Raw genomic sequence first — 18,003 nt, 5'->3', positions numbered from 1 at the left:
TTAACTTGGGACTCTAGCAAGGCATTTAGCAAGGCCTCTCATAATATTCTGTGGTCAAGAAGAAAAATATAGGCTAGATGATTATACAATTAACATGATTCATAGCTGGCTGAAACAACATATGCCAAAAGGTGCTAATTAATTAATTAATAAAAGATGCTAATTAATGGGCTGATATCAAGCTGAAGAAGCTTTCCAAATGTTCCAAAGTACTTTGCCCTTTGCCCAGCCAGTGTTGCCTATAAATTATCAATAACTTGGATGAATATGTAGGATAGTTATCAAATGTATAGGTAAGACCCAAATACATTAGAGCACTGAATTAGGACCTAAAATATTGAAACATGCTGAAGTAATGGGCTAAATCTAATGAGATAAAGTTTAAGTAAGACAAATTAAAAGTTCTGTACTTTGGTCCAAAAAGATCTGCCCTGCTCAAGAATGGGATACAGAGAACTGGACAACTACATGTAAAAGAATGAAATTAGAACATTCTCTAACACCTTATACAAAACCTCAAAAGGGGTTAAAGACCTAAAAGTAAGACCGGATACTACAAAACTCCTAAAGGAAAACATAGGCAGAACACTCTGACATAAATTGCAGCAATATCTTTTTGGATACATCTCCTAGAGTAATGGAAATAAAAACAAAAATAAACAAATGGGACCTAATTAAACTTAAAAGATTTTTCACAGCAAAGGAAAAGAGAAACAAAGCAAAAAGACAACCTATAGGATGGGAGATAATATTTGCAAATGATGTGACCGACAAGGGATTAATTTCCAAAATATACAAACAACTCATATAGCTCAATATCAAAAAAAAAACCAAACAACCCAATCCAAAAATGGGCAGAAGATCTAAACAGACATTTCTCCAAAGAAGACATACAGGTGGCCAACAGGCACATGAAAAAAATGCTCAGCATTGCTAATTATTAGAGAAATGTAAATCAAAACTACAATGCGGTATCAGCTCACACTGGTCAGAATGTCCATCATCAAAAAGTCTACAAATAATAAATGCTGGAGAGGATGTGGAAAACAGAAACCCTCCTACACTGTTGGTGGGAATGTAAACTTGTACAGCCACTATGGAGAACAGTATGGAGGTTCCTTAAAAACTAAAAATAGAGCTACCGTATGATCCAGCAATCCCTCTTGGGCATATAAGCAGAGGAAACCATAATTCGAAAAGATACATGCACCCCAATGTTCACTGCAGCACTAATGACAATAGCCAAGACATGGGAGCAACCTAAATATCCATTGGCAGATGAATGGTAAAGACGATGTGGTATATATATATATATATATATATATATATATATATATATATATATACAATGGAATATTACTCAGACATTAAAAAGGAATGAAATAATGCCATTTGCAGCAACATGGATGGACCCAGAGATTGTTATACTAAGTGAAGTTAGCCAGAGAAAGACAAATATCTTATGATATCATTTATATGTGGAATCTAAAAGACAAATGATACAAATGAACTTATTTACAAAACAGAAATAGACCCACAGACATGGAAAACAAATTTATGTTTACCAAAGGGGAAAAGGGGAGGAGGGATAAATTAGAAGTTTGGAGTTAACCGATACACACTACTATATATAAAACAGATAACGAACAAGGACCTACTGTATAGCACAGGGAACTGTACTCAATATTTTGTAATAACCTATAAGGGAAAAGAACTTGAAAAGGAACATATATACATGTATAACTGAATCACTTTGCCGTACACCTGAAACTAACACAACATTGTAAATTAACTATAATGCAATTTAAAAAAAAAAAAGAACGGGATACATAGAATTTTGTTAACCAGCTGCATATGGATGTAGCAGTTAAAAGAAGTCCATTTAAATAGTAGGCAGCATTGTAAGAAATAGATATTTGTTGGGCAGTAGAAGGAACATTGGTTCTGGCATCAGCAAACTGGGTCAAATCCCAGTTCTGCTACTTTGGCTACTTAAACTCTGTGATCCTTACTTCCTTCTCAGGGTTGTTGTGAAGTTAAAATGTGTTAACATGTCTAAGTTCCAAGCACTTGTGTGCAATCAATATGATCTAGAAAAGTTACCGTTTACAGTAAAATAGGTGGCCACGCCACCCCATTCTGTCCTAGAAAAGATGGTGCTTGAATGAATTCCAGGTGCCACACTTACAAGCAAAGTGGAGCTACTTCAAGAGATGGTGAGCAGGATGGATGAGCAACTGCAGAGAGACCAAGAAAAACTGCTGCAGGAACTTGGAATAGCTGGCTTGAAAAATAGTGGGTTGGAGACCCTATCTATTGGTATCTGACAGTGTGCTGCATGGCCTCCCAGAGGGCTCCAAGATGGGAGAACTAACCTAGAAGATGGAAATTACAAGAATGTGGGCCAGGGTGACCACTTGGTGGGGATGTTGTGAGCAATTTCAGCACAAGTGGATGGCTGGTATGGCCTTTAACAAAACAGTCTGATTGTCATATTTCTACGACACTTAGCATGAAGTGGTTCCTTCTAATTTCTACCTCAAAGTAAGCCAGAGTCTCCTCTATCTTGAGTTGGGCTGGTTTCTAGCTTTTCAAGGATACCACCCTCTCACCAGCTCTAGGCCAAATCTCTTATTTCTCCAATGTGCCTTCTTCGACCAGTTTACTGTTGTTCTGTATTTTGTTTATGAATTTCTGGTTACTTTAAATGCCATCTTTCCCGGAACTATCCAAAGGACACAGAAGGGGTCATTTGTGAACGCTTTTTGGGAGATGGACCAGCAAAACGTGATGTTATGGTTGCTGAAGTAAGAAGGTAAATGTGGGAATTAAGAATCTGAACTGAGTTCCAGAGTTGGAGCTGTGAACCAAGAAGTGGGGTGGGTGCCAGACTCCAGACAAAGCTTTTACTGAGAATTTAGCGTCTTGGGGAGGAAGCAGAGACCAGAGGCCTGGAGCCTGCTGGCCTGCAAAAAGTACTCAAAAGTTGTTTGCTCACCAGACGACTTCTGTTTTCCAGAGGCAAAATGAGGCCTGGGCAGGTTGCTCAGCATCTCCAGCCTGTTCCGGATTGCAACTGGGAAATCGCCTAGGGCAACCGCGGAGGCTCTTCGCCTCCGGCCGGGCCAGACCCGCCCGCTCCCCTCCCAGGTGACCCCAAGGAACCATTTTAATTTTTTTTTCCAGGCACGAGTGGAGGGGAAAATTGGCGGAGCTCCGGTTGCCAGGGACGCCGCCGCCACTTCGTCTCGGCTGGGGTGAAAGAGGACGCTGGGGGGAGGGGGCCGTGGCTCCTGACTGGCTGGGGCACGAAGGCTTATTTGCATAATATCCCTTGACGGCACCTGATTGGCTGAAGCCGGAGGGGCGGTGGTGGGGTGATTCCAAGGGCCGGGAGCTCTGGCTCCGGACCTTTCCGTTCAGGAGTTACCCGGGTGGGCGTGAGTTGTTCTTCTGGCCCTGCGGGAGCCGAGAAGGCCCGGTTTGGGAAGTTTTGCAAGCAGGTGCATGAGCCATCTTTCTCTTATACTGTTTAAGAAATGTGAAAGAACAGGAGTCAAGAAACTGGGGGATGGAGAGTGACCTCGACACCAGAAGAAGGAAGGAAACAGACCGGGGAGCAGTGGAGGCCAAAAAGAAGGCATTAGGGGCTTTCTCCCAAGCTGGGAGTTTTTTGCTGGGATCCCTTTGCTAGATCACTTGAATTTCCGTTTTCTGCGAGTCATTATCACACTTTGCTGAAACTGGGAAGAAAAGAGGCAGGATCCTGGCTTTTAGTAACTCAGATTTGAATACTAAGTTTTCATCAGAGGTATACGGACTTAAAATATCCAGAGGGTCTGTCATGGGAGACAAAATACGTTTTAATTTATAGAGAATCAGTTGTTGGAAACTGGATGTGTGTGTGTGCATTTTTTCGAGATTACTTCTTGCAATGTTTTTTGTATGTCATTGCACATAAGGGCTTAAAATCAAGCTGGACTATTTTGTACTTGCCAGTTGCTTAAGCAATGGGGGGAAGGGTCTGTAGATCATCAATGACCATTTCCACATTTTAAGGTTTCTGACTCTTCACATAAACACCTTTAGACTATGATAAGAGCCTACATAAAGTACAATTTCATCTTTGTAAAGTACTTTGTATTTACATAATAATTTGTACGTCTATTATCTTATTCACCCCAAATCTGGCACAGCCCATGGGAGAAGCTCCATTTTATTGATAAGGAAACTGGGGCCGGAAGAGTTTGCAAGTCTCCATGTGTGTAAAGAGGGCGGTGAGATTATTTTAATGCTTGAAATTTTTATAATGCTTTTTTTGCTCTATATTTTCCTTTCCATTGATTCTCCCAAAGCCCCTGATAGGTTGAGCAGGTAACATGATTCCAGTTTTTCTAGATAAGAAAACAAGGGCTATGATCTGGCAGAGCTAATAAGCCCTGGGAAGGGGCTCCCCAGGCTGAGCTCTGTCTCCAGAAGGCACTGACTCCTGTCCAGCCCTTGTCGCACCAAGTCACAGTTTCATTCAAAAGACAATTAGGAAGATAGTCTTCTGTGGGAAAAAATTAAATATATATTATTAAGGTGAAAGAAACAGGGAAAAAAATAAACCTCTTATTATGTGCTTCTCCCTTTTGGCACTTTTTGTCCTGTGAAAAAACACTGTACTAAAAGCACCCCTGAAAGGTTTTAGAGAAAAGAGATTCAAAATTAGAAACTTGAGTCTTCTTGAATTATCTGTAGGACTGTTGGAGAAGACTGGTGTATGAAGGACAGACATGGCATGGAGATCGAGATGGTAAAACAAAAATGAAAACAGGCTGTGGTTTGGAGTCTCAAAGTGAAATTGAAGGCGCAAGCCTCTTAAAAGTTAAATCCAGCGATTTGGTACCTAGTTTAGGCCCTATTAAATGACCTTGCGTTTTAAGACCTATTTTTGGAAAGGTACATTTCAAACTCCCCTCCTAAAAAAATATATTGGACACCTCCCCCCTTTTCTGTTAAATGACGAAAGACACCCAACACCGGACCTACCTACTGTCACTCTCTCCTGGCCCTTTGGCAGCCAAAAGGCCACACGGCCTGGGGCCTGGGATCTCTGAGTAGCGGGACTTGGACAAAAGTCAGGAATTTGGTTGCTACACCGCATTGTCACATCTGATCTCTTGGCAAAATGTGCAGATCCGATGGTGGGTCGCTCTTCATCCCTGGCAAAGGCTGTTACAGGAAATATTGGGAAAGACCTCGCCAGCAGGGAGGCAAAAGCCTCCGAGGTCCCCCTCCCCCAGCAGCTGGCCAAGGCCAGGGCCACGGCGTGAGCACCACGCGTCCACGTGCACCCGGCATGCCCAGTCACCCTTCTTACGTAAGAGTCTTGGGATGGAGTTGCTGCTGCTGCGGGTCCCTCTTCCCCGACAGCTATTAATAAACCGGATCTGTAGTTTCCGGACCACAGCCAGCATAGATGCGGGGTTGGGGGTCTCACTTTACAACCTGGGCGCCTGCACTTCGGTCATCCCATCCTGGGAGCGTGAGCAAGGCGCACCCATCCCCCCGCACTTCAGCCCGCCCTCTTGCGGGACCGGACGCCGGCACCTTCTTTACCCGCTCTGTGCCTGGCCCTCCCCCCAAGCTGGCCTGCTCTGCACTCGGCGACGGCTGGGTGCGGCTGTTCTGTCCCTCCTCTGCCCTGCCCTGCCCTGCCTCTGCGCCCTCCCTCCGCCCGGGTATCAGGCGAGAGGCGGGGCTGGCCCGGCGCGCCCCGCCCCCGCTGTAGAAAGGGCCTGGAGTGTTACTCGCGGTCATCCCCAGCTCGGGCCTTTTATCTCCGCGCTACCGGGGAGGCGGGAGGAGGAGACACGGGGGGTGGCCCTGAGCGCCGGCGACACCTTTCCGGGGCTCTATAAATTGAGCACCTGGGATGGGTAGGGGGCCGACGCCATCACCACCGCCGGCAGTCACAGTTCGGCCACTGACCGCAGCAGCGTCCGCAGGCAGCAGCAGCCAGCAGCGGGAACACTGAGCTACCCAGCAGCAGGGGATCTCGAGGCGCCGGAGGAAGTGCGTACCCCCGCCCCACCTCTGCCCCGTCAGCGTGGGTGCTTGGACTCAGGCCTTGCGGAAGGAGACGGGAGTGGGGAGCACCCCTTCCTTTTCTCCGCGGCCCTGGGCGGGGGGCGAGGAGGTGAGACTGTCCGGCTGCTGGGAGTCACCCGGGAGCCGTCCCAGACAAGCTGTAACCTGGGAGGGAGGTGCGCGCGGGTGGGGGCGCCGGGCACCCTAGCCGCGTGAATAATCTGCTCTTTCGTCCCCGTCTCCCAACCAGGCCAGGGCTCGACCCAGAGGCCACGCGCCGATATCGCGAGCTTCCGGACGCCAGAGCCAGGAGAAGCCGTGCTTCCCGCCGGGCCGGGCTGCGATCTAGACGAGAGTTGGAGAGGGCGGAGGAGGAGCTGGGAATCCCGCCGCACCGGCTGTAGCCAGGCCCCCGGCGCCGGCCTCAGAGAGCGCGTGAAAGGCGTACAGCCCCTCGCCCCGGCCGGCCATCCCGTGCCCCCGCGTCCCTGTGCTTCGGCGCCCGCGCGGCCACCATGATGCAGATTTGCGACACCTACAACCAGAAGCACTCGCTCTTTAACGCCATGAATCGCTTCATCGGCGCCGTGAACAACATGGACCAGACGGTGATGGTGCCCAGCCTGCTGCGCGACGTGCCACTGGCTGAGCCCGGGCTGGACAACGGCGTCGGCGTGGAGGTAGGCGGCAGTGGCGGCTGCCTGGAGGAGCGCACGCCCCCGGCCCCCGGCGCGGGCAGCGGCAACGGCAGCTTTTTCGCGCCCTCTCGGGACATGTACAGCCACTACGTGCTGCTGAAGTCCATCCGCAACGACATCGAGTGGGGGGTCCTGCAGCAGCCGCCACCGGCGGCGGGGAGCGAGGAGGGGAACGCCTGGAAGTCCAAGGACATCCTGGTGGACCTGAGCCACCTGGAGGGCGCCGACGCCGGCGAGGAGGACCTGGAACAGCAGTTCCACTACCATCTGCGCGGGCTGCACACTGTGCTCTCCAAACTCACGCGCAAAGCCAACATCCTCACTAATAGATACAAGCAGGAGATCGGCTTCAGCAATTGGGGGCACTGAGGCGGGTCGCCCGCGGCTGCCCAGCACCCTTCCCGGCCCCATCTCTCACCCTCTCTTTCCTCAAAGCTATTTTCTTTCTGGCTCTAGGGCGCGATGGGCAGACTGCAAAGTTGGGGGGCTGCGTACGTGCAGGGGACGCGGCAGGGCTGCATGGAGGAGGGGGCTTCTTTGAGGAGAGGAGAGGAAAGCGGTGGCAAAAGAGGTGGGGTAGTGCTCAAGGACTTCCCTCTCCCACGGGTGTGGGGAGGGGGAATGAGGGGGCTGTATTCTACTTTGGTGGGAATAGGACTGAGTTGACGCCCTGCATTCAGTCTGTGCTTTTCCTGGAGTTTCTTTTCTGTTCTTTCCGGAGGATAAGGGCCGGGAAAGGGCCATTCCAGGGCGCGGCGCTGGGTTGCCACATTTGGGAGCGCCGCCCGGAGCTGGGCGCTGGGGAAGGCGGGGCGGGCGCACAGCCTCCCGCCGCCCTGCCGTTGGGCTGGTGGAGGCCGCAGCGCTGCTAGGGTTGCATCAGTTTTCCTGTTTGCACTATTTCTTTTTGTAACCGTGGCCCCGTCTTAAGTATTTCCAATCTCCTCCTTGCTCTGAAACTTCGGCGATTCCATTGTGATAAGCGCACAAACAGCACTGTCTGTCGGTAACCGGTACTACTTTATTAACGATTTTCTGTTACACTGTAGAGTTGTCCTGTGGTACCCCTATCCCATCCCTTTCACGCCACCCCCCCAAGTGGGTAAGCTGGCACTGTGCCAGCTCGTACGAAGCGTGCCACTCAATGAAAGTAATAACGTTATTATGAGAAAGTGGACTTACCCGAAATGGAACCAACTGACATTCTATCCGTGTTGTACATAGAATGATGAAGGGTTCCACTGTTGTTATATGTCTTAAATTTATTTAAAACTTTTTTAATCCAGATGTAGATTATATTCTAAAAAATAAAAAAAAGCAAATGTGTTAATGAAATTTGACAAGTTTGTTGCTTTCTGATCCACCAATGATGGCTTAGTAGTTAAATAAAATACAGTTAATTGATTTTTTTTTTTTTTTTTTAGCAAAAACCAATTTTATTTTTCTCTGGTATTTCAAAGTGGTAGATAATCATCTCTGTAAGTGTTCAGTTTTGTTTGGAAAGAAGCTACCAAGCTTTTTATTTCTAATTCAGTACCAAGGTAAGCACATCTCAACAAAAAGTTCATAAATATTCAAAGAATTTGGGAAGGTACATATATTACAGTTTTCAACCAACTTGACTAGCTTATTGGAGTGCTTAGTTAACATTTTGAATCTTTTAAGAGGCTCAAGCACGACCTATGCATTTTGAGGCCTAGAAACTTATTTTAAAGGCAGAAATTTCACTTGGCTACTGAGAAGTAAAGAGTCGGAAGAAAAACACCAGCTAATACTAGTGCACACATCTTGCAGGTCTTTATTTACAAGTCTTTTGTGTTAATCTTAGGAGAGACTTAAATGTGTTATAACATGTGCCGTGGCCTCTTTGACTAGTTGCCAGTGAAGTGCTAAGCTTTGTTGAGCAGTGTCCAGCAATGCTTCCAGTTTTCCAGGGAGCCAGTCTGCCGCTGTGGACAGCAGATCTGAGCATGATTGCAGTAGGGCCCTTTGGAACACTTCCTTAGATGCCATTATGATGCTTTCCTGGGACTGTGGGACAGGGGAAACACCATGCTCTGTATTTTCTCTATTTCATGATTCGTTTAGGGAGGATAAGTGTTGGATGAACTTCAGTTTTCGATCTTGAAGTCATGAGACATTCTCTAAGCTCATAGAGCTTGAATTTAAAATACATATAATTTTGCAGTTTAAAAAAAAAGGCAAAAAGTTTTTTTGTGCTGTGGGCAGCTCAAGCCTATTATCAGCTTTTAGCAGCAGTGAAAAAATGGGGAAGTGTTAAGGCTGGTGCCTGTGCTCCCAGAGAAAGTTAATATATAGAGATAAGCTAGGCAGCACCAGAAGTAAGGTGTATGACCTCTTGCCCTGTATCCCCTTGAAAAGCCCAAAGTGCGAGCAAAAATTCCAAAGGAAACTACAGAAGCCACATGGTAGAAACACCAAGACTTGGAGCCAGAAAGTTGTGTGTTCAAGTCCTCTTGTTATTACATATTAACTCTGAGAATTTAACTCTCCAAGCTTGTTGCCACATTTGAAATTAGGCATAATAATAACTACAAGGCTTACTTCGTGGAGATGCAGTGAGAGTGAAAGGAGATGGTGTATAGAATGTCTGATGCTTAGAAGTTTGTTCAGGCACTGCTGAAGGGCACTACAGGTTCTCTCCAGCTCTCTGAACGTGGCTTGTATCTTTATCTCCCTCCTTGCCTTTCTCCAGGAATATATGAAATTTAGGACAATATGTTCACTTTAAAAGCATAATTTCAATTACATACATGAAACCACAGGTAAACTATTTCCTTTCTCAAAGACTCAGGGAAGAAGCTGATTTAAAATCAAATAGGTATACTCAAATAAAGATGTTAAAAAAAAAATAAAATAAAATAGGCATAGTTTGGGCAAGTGATAGCAAGAATTTTATGGCATGTTAACATGATGTTTTCAGAACATTCTTGTATATAGAATACAGAAAGGTAGATGTTGATAGCAAAACTAAACTGTAAATAAAGCTATTAACTTTATTTTTTGAAAATATTCATGTGAGAGTATTTTTATATATAAATAGTGATTCTGACCTAGAAGTAGTGATGATCACTGTTAAAAGAGGATTGGATTTTTTCATGAACCAGTAGCATTTCCCAGGCCCAGTAAGTGTTATTCCACTGATATAACTATTGTATTCAAGTTCAGTTTATGCAACAATACAAAGTCAGATCACTGACCAGATTTACCTGTTAAAACTTCTCAAGCCATTTAAAACTTCGCTTAACTTCTGAGGTAAAGTGATAAGTGACTTCATATTTTTAGGTCTTTCCTGAGGAAGCTCAAAGTACTTCCTAGATTTTAAAAGTTGCAAAATTGTGTGGCCCCTCCTTCAAAGAGCTCTCCGAAATCATGGTTGTCTGCTAGTGCCCATCTCCATGGCAATTTGGGACTAAAGGGAAGGCGGGGATAGATGAGCTGGGCAAAAAGGAACAGCTTAGATTGGAGTTGATTGCCCTCCAGATATTTACATTTGATAAGAATTTTCTACATCAAAACCTCACACCAAAGCCTTTGAGAAGGCCTGCGTTTGCCTCTAAAAACAGCTTTCTGCTTTGCTCACATGGGGCTCTTCGTGTTTTACATTTACACAGTGTTCCTTAGTGGTCTAGCCTGATTTACTCTTGCTCTGAACCTGAACCCATTGTTAGCATGTCAAAGCTGCTGGGATTATCCTTCTTTGGACCAGCTTGAAAACTAGTCTACTGTTAACAATTTTTTTTTAAATGAAAGTTATTGTCATTTGCATATGCCTCTTCACTTTTAATTGCTGAACAAAAATCATTTGGGAGGTAGTAGCTCGTCTTCTCCACCTGCCTCTCCGCTCACGCCTTCTCCCCTTACTCCTGTGATTCTCAGATGTTTGCAAATTGGATACAGTTCTGGTGGACTGAGGGCTCAAAGTTCATATACCTTTTTTCTTTTTCAAAGGTAATTATCTTTTTATGGGGCATCTAGTACATTTATACCAATCATTACATCCTTGGGTGATTTATTTTGAAGAGTTTTGAACAAAATAATGACAGAAAGAATGTTTTCTTTAAAATTCTAGAGATAATTTTTACCCCCAACAGATAAAAAATTCTGAATCAGAAGCTTATGAAAAATTTAAACGTGGACTATTGGATTGGTCTCAAAAATTAATATTATTAATCATTTTAAAATTTCAAACTTTATGTAGTTTCTGATCAAGGCTAAGTTGCTTTAATTAGCAAGATAATTTAAGCTTAAAATTATTTTTTAAACTTTTTTTTCTTTCAAGGCCATGTTTCTTTTTTTTTTTTTTAGTAACTCAAGAAAATTTAAAGGTTGTTCTTGAGTTACTCTAAATATTAGGCCTCCAGTTAGTTCATCTGAAACTATGTAGAACTTTCTGATAAGTGGTGGAGATAATGATAGTCTCTGACCAATATAACTATTTCGGTATCTGGAAGTCAGTACTGTCCTTTGCCTCATGCAACCAGGGCTCCTTCCCTGGGATCCCCACTTTAGAGGGCCTCCACACTGACTCTTTGTAAGGCCTTGCAATTCCCCATGGGCAAGGAATCTTCAGAGCCAAGGGAATGCCCAGAGCTTGTGCCCTTCCTTCTAGACCACACTTGGGTTCCTGGCTCCCCAGAGTTCCCTGTCCAGATGGCCCCAAGCCCATTCCAGCGATTTCATAGGCATTTGCCCTGAGTTTTTCCTCCCGATAGTGGACAGGCTTGGTTGGTGGACAAGGCTTGGCCATGCAAACTGGGCTGTCCAAGGATGGAACTTGGGTGGAAAGATAAGGGGGTAGAATGTAGGCTGGAGGTTCCCGTTTGTTCTCTTGTCTTGGCCTCCCTGGGTTTCAGGGTGAACAAACGTTTCGAAAGCCTGCAAAAAGGAAATGAGGTGAAAGCAGCTCAAGCTTTAAGGCCTCTTCCAGTATTGACAAATGAGGATTCCATGGTTTTTCTCACTGTTTCCCTCCCACATCCCTCATGAGTCTCCTTGCTCCACTGAAAGAATGTTATTTCATTAATGAAATGTTGGTTAAGGAAAAGGAAAACCATATCTGTATACAGGCCTTTTCCAGCTGCTTGCTGTTCAGTGCTGGAAAGGTGGTGATTATGGTAAAGGCCTAAATGGATACATCTTCCATAAAACCAGGAAGATTTCACCTCCTCAAATGTTCTTTCATCTTGTTTTTATTATTATTATTATTATTATTATTATTATTATTATTATTATTGAGTTAGCTGTTTTCTTTTTGGCGTCAAAAGTCTTGGTCAGGTTAAAGCAGAAAACTAATAGTTGTGCATCTGTCTAAACAAAGCCTGCGAAAACCACAACTATCTCATCGGCCCTTCCTGTTTTGGCGTTCTCTATTTTTTAAGAGGACAATTTTTGTATCTTCCCATTCTTTTTCTTATATTTTATTACTTCTTTGTCTATTGTTTCAGAACCCTTTGCCTAGCAGTTTTAAAAATATATCTGCTGGTGTGTCCAACTTCAATAATCCCAAACTGGTAAGAATTTTGACTGGAGAAAATTCTTATCGTTTAGTTAAGAACAGAGTTATAGCAGGTCACTTTCTGACTTTGAACTGTCTAGAGAAAGTGCCTTCCAACCCAGTAGACAAGGAGACTGGGAAAATACTAGCAAAACATAGAGCCCAGCTCTTTATTTTAGTGAGGAAATAAACAATGTTGGAGGTGGGGCGTTTTCTCAAATCTATTTTACTTTTTAATCCCAATCTTACTAGTGTTGATATGTGCACTTTTATCAACAAGCATTCAGTTAACAGGATGAAACTGAACATGATTCATTTGATGTTTTCAAAGGTAGAAACTAACTTTGTAGTTTTTTTTTGTTCCTTTTGAATATCACACTGCTGAGGTAAAGAAGGTTGTAGCTTGTGGGTGAGCTCAATAGGGCCAATTAAAACCTGACTACTCTTCCGCCATGTTGAAATACCTGATAGGACTTGCTGTGTCCTTGGATAATGGCAGTTTTTTCTACTTAGCATACATCTAATTGAGGAGATTTCCTACTTGTTAGTCAAGGAAAGATGAAAACGAAAGTACCACATTGTTAATTCTGACAGAGGTATTTAAGTTTTTCTAGTTGTTCACAATGTGATGTTAATTGGAAGCCCTGTTTTTTTTTTTTTAATGAAACATATACATTGTGAAAGAACATGCATATGTTCCCTAGCAGCCAAGCTATGTGTAGAATGCAAGGAGTGTAGTTAGTGTACATTGGTCATTCAGAACAAGGTGTAGTATTTTGTGGCATCTGATTGACATTGCAGCTTGTAACTCATGGATGCTTTGGGGGTATAATTAATTTCTGTTGTGGTAAATACTTGTTGACAGTGCTTTCATAGCTTACACGTTTGAGGGGAAAGTGCCAGAAACCTAGATGTTTAACCCAGCTATTGGGGCCTAGGAGGAATCTCAGAAACCAGCAGCCCTTTCCCTTTAGTGGGTTGGGGAGCAGAGGAAAAGGCCTGATACCTGCAGCCAGTTAGGCCCCAAGTAGAAAAGCCAAGCCACTCCTGCCTTTCCAAATTTACCAGATGTCACTCCACCATTTCTGGGTCAATGTGATAAGGGAAGTGATGGAGAAGTGCAGGGTATCTCTCAGGATCCTCCCCCCCATTGGAAACCTGAGGAGTGGGGAGGTAATCATTTCTCTTCTGATAGTAGGTTGTGGTATCTTTTCCTCTCCCTAGACAAGCAGCAAATGTTAGGTTGAAGCATATGGAATTGCCATTTCTGTCTCTCCAAAATGGTTGAATAATCCCTGATTCCAGCAATTAGATGTCCTTCTGTGGACATGCTATAGCCTTCTTACATCACCTCATGAAACTGTTGTTTGCCAACTCAGGGTTGACCTGATTTTGAGATAGAAGGAGTGAGGGACAAAAAAAAAAAGACGAAGGTGGGCAACCATATAAGGGAGACACATACAGTGGAAGAAAGAGGAGACTTAAAATGAAGAGAAGAAATGGGAAAGTGGCAGAGAGGTTGTGGCCAATTGTATTTTCTAAAAGAGATTGCAGAGTTATTTCTGGCCCTAAATGCTCTTCCATCAAGAGGTAGAATCTCTGTCTCCTCACCTTGAATTTAGGTGGGGCTTTGTTGCTGCCTTGACAAAATCAATGTGACCATCACTACCAAGGCCAGACCATAAAGGGTGATACATCTTCCTCTTGTATGAAATACATGGCTGTCTCTTAAGAGATACTCATCCCTGGAACCCAGCTGCAATGCTATGAGGAATCCCAGGCCACACGGAGAGGTCACATGTAGGAGTTCCTGCTGACAGCCTCACTGAGGTCCCAGCCACCGACCAGCATCAAACTGCCAAACACGTGAGCAAGCCTTCAATTGATTCTAGCCCCCAGCCTTGGAGCTACTCTAGCTGATGCCAAGTGGAGCAGAGACAAGCTGTCCCCATCGAGCACTGCCCAAATTTTAGACTTGTGTGCAAAATATTTTCATTCTTTTGAGCCACTAAGTGGTTTGTTACACAGCAATAGATAATTGGAACCGAGACCTTTTTCCAAATTTCAGGAGATTGTAGAAATAAGTGGAAACAATTGAAAGTAGAATGTAATCTATGAAACATGGTCTATTTTATCGACTGTACCTGAGTAACAGCTTAAAATAAATCCGGAACCTTTGGAAACATTCATCTGATGGCTGATGTAGAGAATAGAAGGATTCGAAGTGATGGATGATGAGATAGATGTTATAAGTAACATTTTACAGTTCTGTTAAAGCTCGACATGGTCCCCCAAAGATGTCTGTGTCCTAATCCTTGGAGCCTGTGAATATATCACCTACATGGCAAGGGGCGATTAAGGTTGGCTGCAGCTGGAATTAAGGTTGCTAATCACCTGACCTTCAGATGGAGAAATTATCCTTGATTATCCAGATGGGACCAATGTAATCACGAGTCTTTCAAAATGGAAGTAGAAGGCAGAAGAGCCAGATTCAGAGTGACGCAGCATGACAAGGATTTGATTTGCCCTCGATGGCTTTGAAGATGGAGAAAAGCACCGCGAGCCAAAAGATGTAGGCAGACTCTATAAGCTGGAAAAGGCAGGACAACAGATTCTCCCTACAGTTTCCAGAAGGAATACAGCCCTGCCAACACCTTGATTTTAGCCCAGTGAGACCCATCGTAGGCTTCTGACTTCCAGAACTGTAAGAGAATAAGTTTGCATTGTTGTTAAGTCACCAAGTTTGTTGGAATTTGTTACGGAAGCAATAGGACACTAAAACACTGCCTCTAGCCTGTGGCACTTAATCCATTCATTGCTTTTGGGCTGGCTAAAATAGAGAATTTCAAACACAGCCACTTGTTGAAAACAGGACTGAATGGTACTTTTAGTCTTCTTTTGTGAAAGAGACTTTATTTTTCTTTTAAGCTCTAATCTTGTTGACAGTAGCCCTGCATAAACAGACACTACTTATGGGGCTGCCACTGTAGCACTGAAAGGGCTTGATTCAAATATAGCGGCATTATTTATTACATATTTTGTCGTTAAGATCTTAGATCCACTCTCTCTTTAATTTTTTTTTAATTCTCACTTCTTTCCCTTCTGAAGATATTTTTGGATCTTTATGTGTAACATTTATTTCTGCAGCCCCTGTCTCATTATTATTTTCTTTTTTATTGACATATTACATGCAATAAAATGTATGGATCTTAAGTGTATAGTTTGTTAAGTTTTGGCAAATGCATACACCCATGTAACTGACACCTCGACAAAGGTACAGACCATTCTCATCACCCTAAGAAATTTCCTTATATTCCTTTCTGATCATCTCCCCCCAGCCCCCCAGGCAACCACTATTCTGATTTCTGTCCCCATATATTAGTTTTGCCTGTTATTGATCTTCATATAAACTGAATCATACAGTATGTACTCTAGAGTCTGGCTTTTTTCACCCAACGTATTTTTGAGGTTCACCCATACTTTTGCCTAAGTTAGTAGTTCATTCCGTTTTATTGCTGAGCAGTATTCCATTTTATAAATTTTCACAATTTATTTTCCTGTTGATGGACATTTAGGTTGTTTCCATTTTTAAACTTATTTCTTTCAGCTTTTATGAATAAATCTATAAATAACATTCTAGTTCAAGTCTCTTTTTTTTTTTGGATAAATACATAGGGGTGGAATTGCTAGTTCATAAGATAGGTGTATATTTAACTTTATAAGAAACTGCCAAAGAGTCTTCCATAGTGGTTATACCATACACCCTCTCACCAGTAATATATGAGAGATACAATTATGCAGCCCTTTCTGATGAGTGATGTCTTTACCACTGGGACCTGGTACTCCTAGCTCTCATTGAATGGTGATCAGTTAGTGCTGGGATGGAGCATAAAAGCTTTTCAATGGAGAAACCTATTAGATGTTGTCTTGGTGAACATGAGAGACATTAAGAGAGGTGGTTGTGGTGAAGTGAGGTAGAAGGCAAGGTGGTACCCAGTGGTGAAAGAAAACCAGGATTTAGAGTCAAAGAATCTCTATTTAGCCCCAGTTCTTCCAGTTCATTCTGTGTGTCCTGGGGAAGTTAACTGTTTGGATTTTCAGTTTTCTCTTGTGCAAAATGGAGAGATACTAGCTCACAGGCTTCATAGTAATAGCAGTGAACTACCATTCAGTGCACACTTATTGTGTATACTTCCTTCTTATTATGAAGGAAGTCATTATTACTGTGAGTGTGGCAAACTTCCTGCGTTATCTCATTTTCTACTCACAAGGACTGTATGCGGTACGTATTAATATTATTCTCATTCTACAGATGAGTAAATTGTGTCAAAGGCTGCTTGTTGTTTCCCAATATCTGTTCTCTCCTTATTCCTCCAGCTTTAGCTGGGAACTGGATCACCTCAAATAAAAGCTATAATTCTCAGCTTCCCTTACAGCTAGGAGTGACCACACGACAAGGCTGTAGCCAACGAGCTGAAAGCAGGAGTTTCACATCTGACTTCCAAAAGGTGTCTTTAGAGGATAGAAGAGTACCTTTGTTCCTTTCTCCTTCTTGTTGAATGGAATGATATGGGATGGCTGGAGCTCCAGCAGCCATCTTAGCTAATAAGGTAGCAGCAACCTGTTAAGAACAACAAAACAACAGGAGAGAAGGAATCTGGGTTTCTGATTTTCATGTATAGCCTACCTCTGAACTTTGCTTTCAAAAGCCAGAAATAAACTGCTATCTTGTTTAAGCCACTGCCATGTCTGTTGCTCATGGCCAAATCTAATTCTAATACTGAAAGAAGGGCTAAAAGAAGTTGTTATAAGGAAAACTGAACCTTCAAGATATTACAAAGATTAAATTATAATTTGTAAAATCTTGAAGTAAGTGTTTGCTAGTTGTTTATTAAATATGAGCTCCAGGGAAAGGAGAAAAAGGAAACCTTTGGGGAAGGAGCTCCTTCTCTCACCTGATTTGTTCATTTAGGCTTCATAAGACAGTACAGCCAAGTTCTGGATTATTTTGACTATTTAATCTGTGAGTATTCCAGGTCTCTTTTTCTTTCTTCTCTTTTTTCTTCCTTTATTTATTTCACTGCTTATTAGTATATACACTGATGAGAATTTACCCTAGAAAAGCTTTAGAATCTTGTTAATAACTCTCACAAAGAGCATAAACTCAACCTTAAAGCAACCATTCCAGAATTGGGGCTGACAGGGAGTGAGAAGATGGCTAGAGCAACTGGAATGGTTCCCAGCCCCACCCCTCCCCAGTGCGATGCTGGAAGGCAGAATAAACAGGAAGTGGGGTGTGAGGGGAGGGGTGGCTGGGAGAGAGGATCCAAAATGCTCTGCACCTGCTCAACACAAACTCAGAAGGAACAATGTTCTAAGACAAAAGGCCCAATCTCTTCCTTCCTCCCTCCCTCTTTCTTTCCTTCTGTGTTAAGGTGTACTGGAATCAAATGTAAGAGCTCAGATGTGGTTCCAGGAATTTCCAGTCTAGCAGGGAAAACCAAACGTAGACAAACAATCTTGCAACACCATGAAAGACATAATGGAGGTATGCAGGGCTCTGGGAACATGCAGGAGGAAGCCTGCATGGAAGCAATGCTTCATTCAGTTATATCTGTATCTCTTTTGCTATAAAGGACACAGTTTGTTCAACTGGAAAAAATCTAAAGTTTGTATATTACATAATTGTATTGTAACAACGTAAATTTTCTG

The 18,003-nt window shown here is 43.4% G+C and overlaps 1 protein-coding gene across 2 annotated transcripts; it reads left to right on the top strand.

The window, feature by feature from the left end:
* The first annotated feature begins 5,365 nt into the window (after positions 1-5,365).
* Positions 5,366-8,108, top strand: MID1IP1 (MID1 interacting protein 1). Of its 2 annotated transcripts, none has more exons than XM_059050519.2 (2): positions 5,366-6,060; positions 6,326-8,108. In XM_059050519.2, exon 2 carries the CDS (start codon positions 6,591-6,593, stop codon positions 7,140-7,142), a length of 552 nt encoding a protein of 183 aa, XP_058906502.1. In that variant the 5' UTR covers positions 5,366-6,060; positions 6,326-6,590; the 3' UTR covers positions 7,143-8,108. The 2 variants fall into 2 exon arrangements, with proteins under 2 accessions (XP_058906502.1, XP_066880368.1); XM_067024267.1 differs by having other exon boundaries at positions 5,762-6,184.
* The last annotated feature ends 9,895 nt before the right edge of the window (positions 8,109-18,003 follow it).

This window comes from Kogia breviceps, chromosome X, assembly GCF_026419965.1.
Source record: "Kogia breviceps isolate mKogBre1 chromosome X, mKogBre1 haplotype 1, whole genome shotgun sequence".
Classification (NCBI taxonomy): domain Eukaryota; kingdom Metazoa; phylum Chordata; class Mammalia; order Artiodactyla; family Physeteridae; genus Kogia; species Kogia breviceps.
Note: the sequence above shows the minus strand (reverse complement) of the source record. Positions and strands in the feature narration are given on the sequence as shown.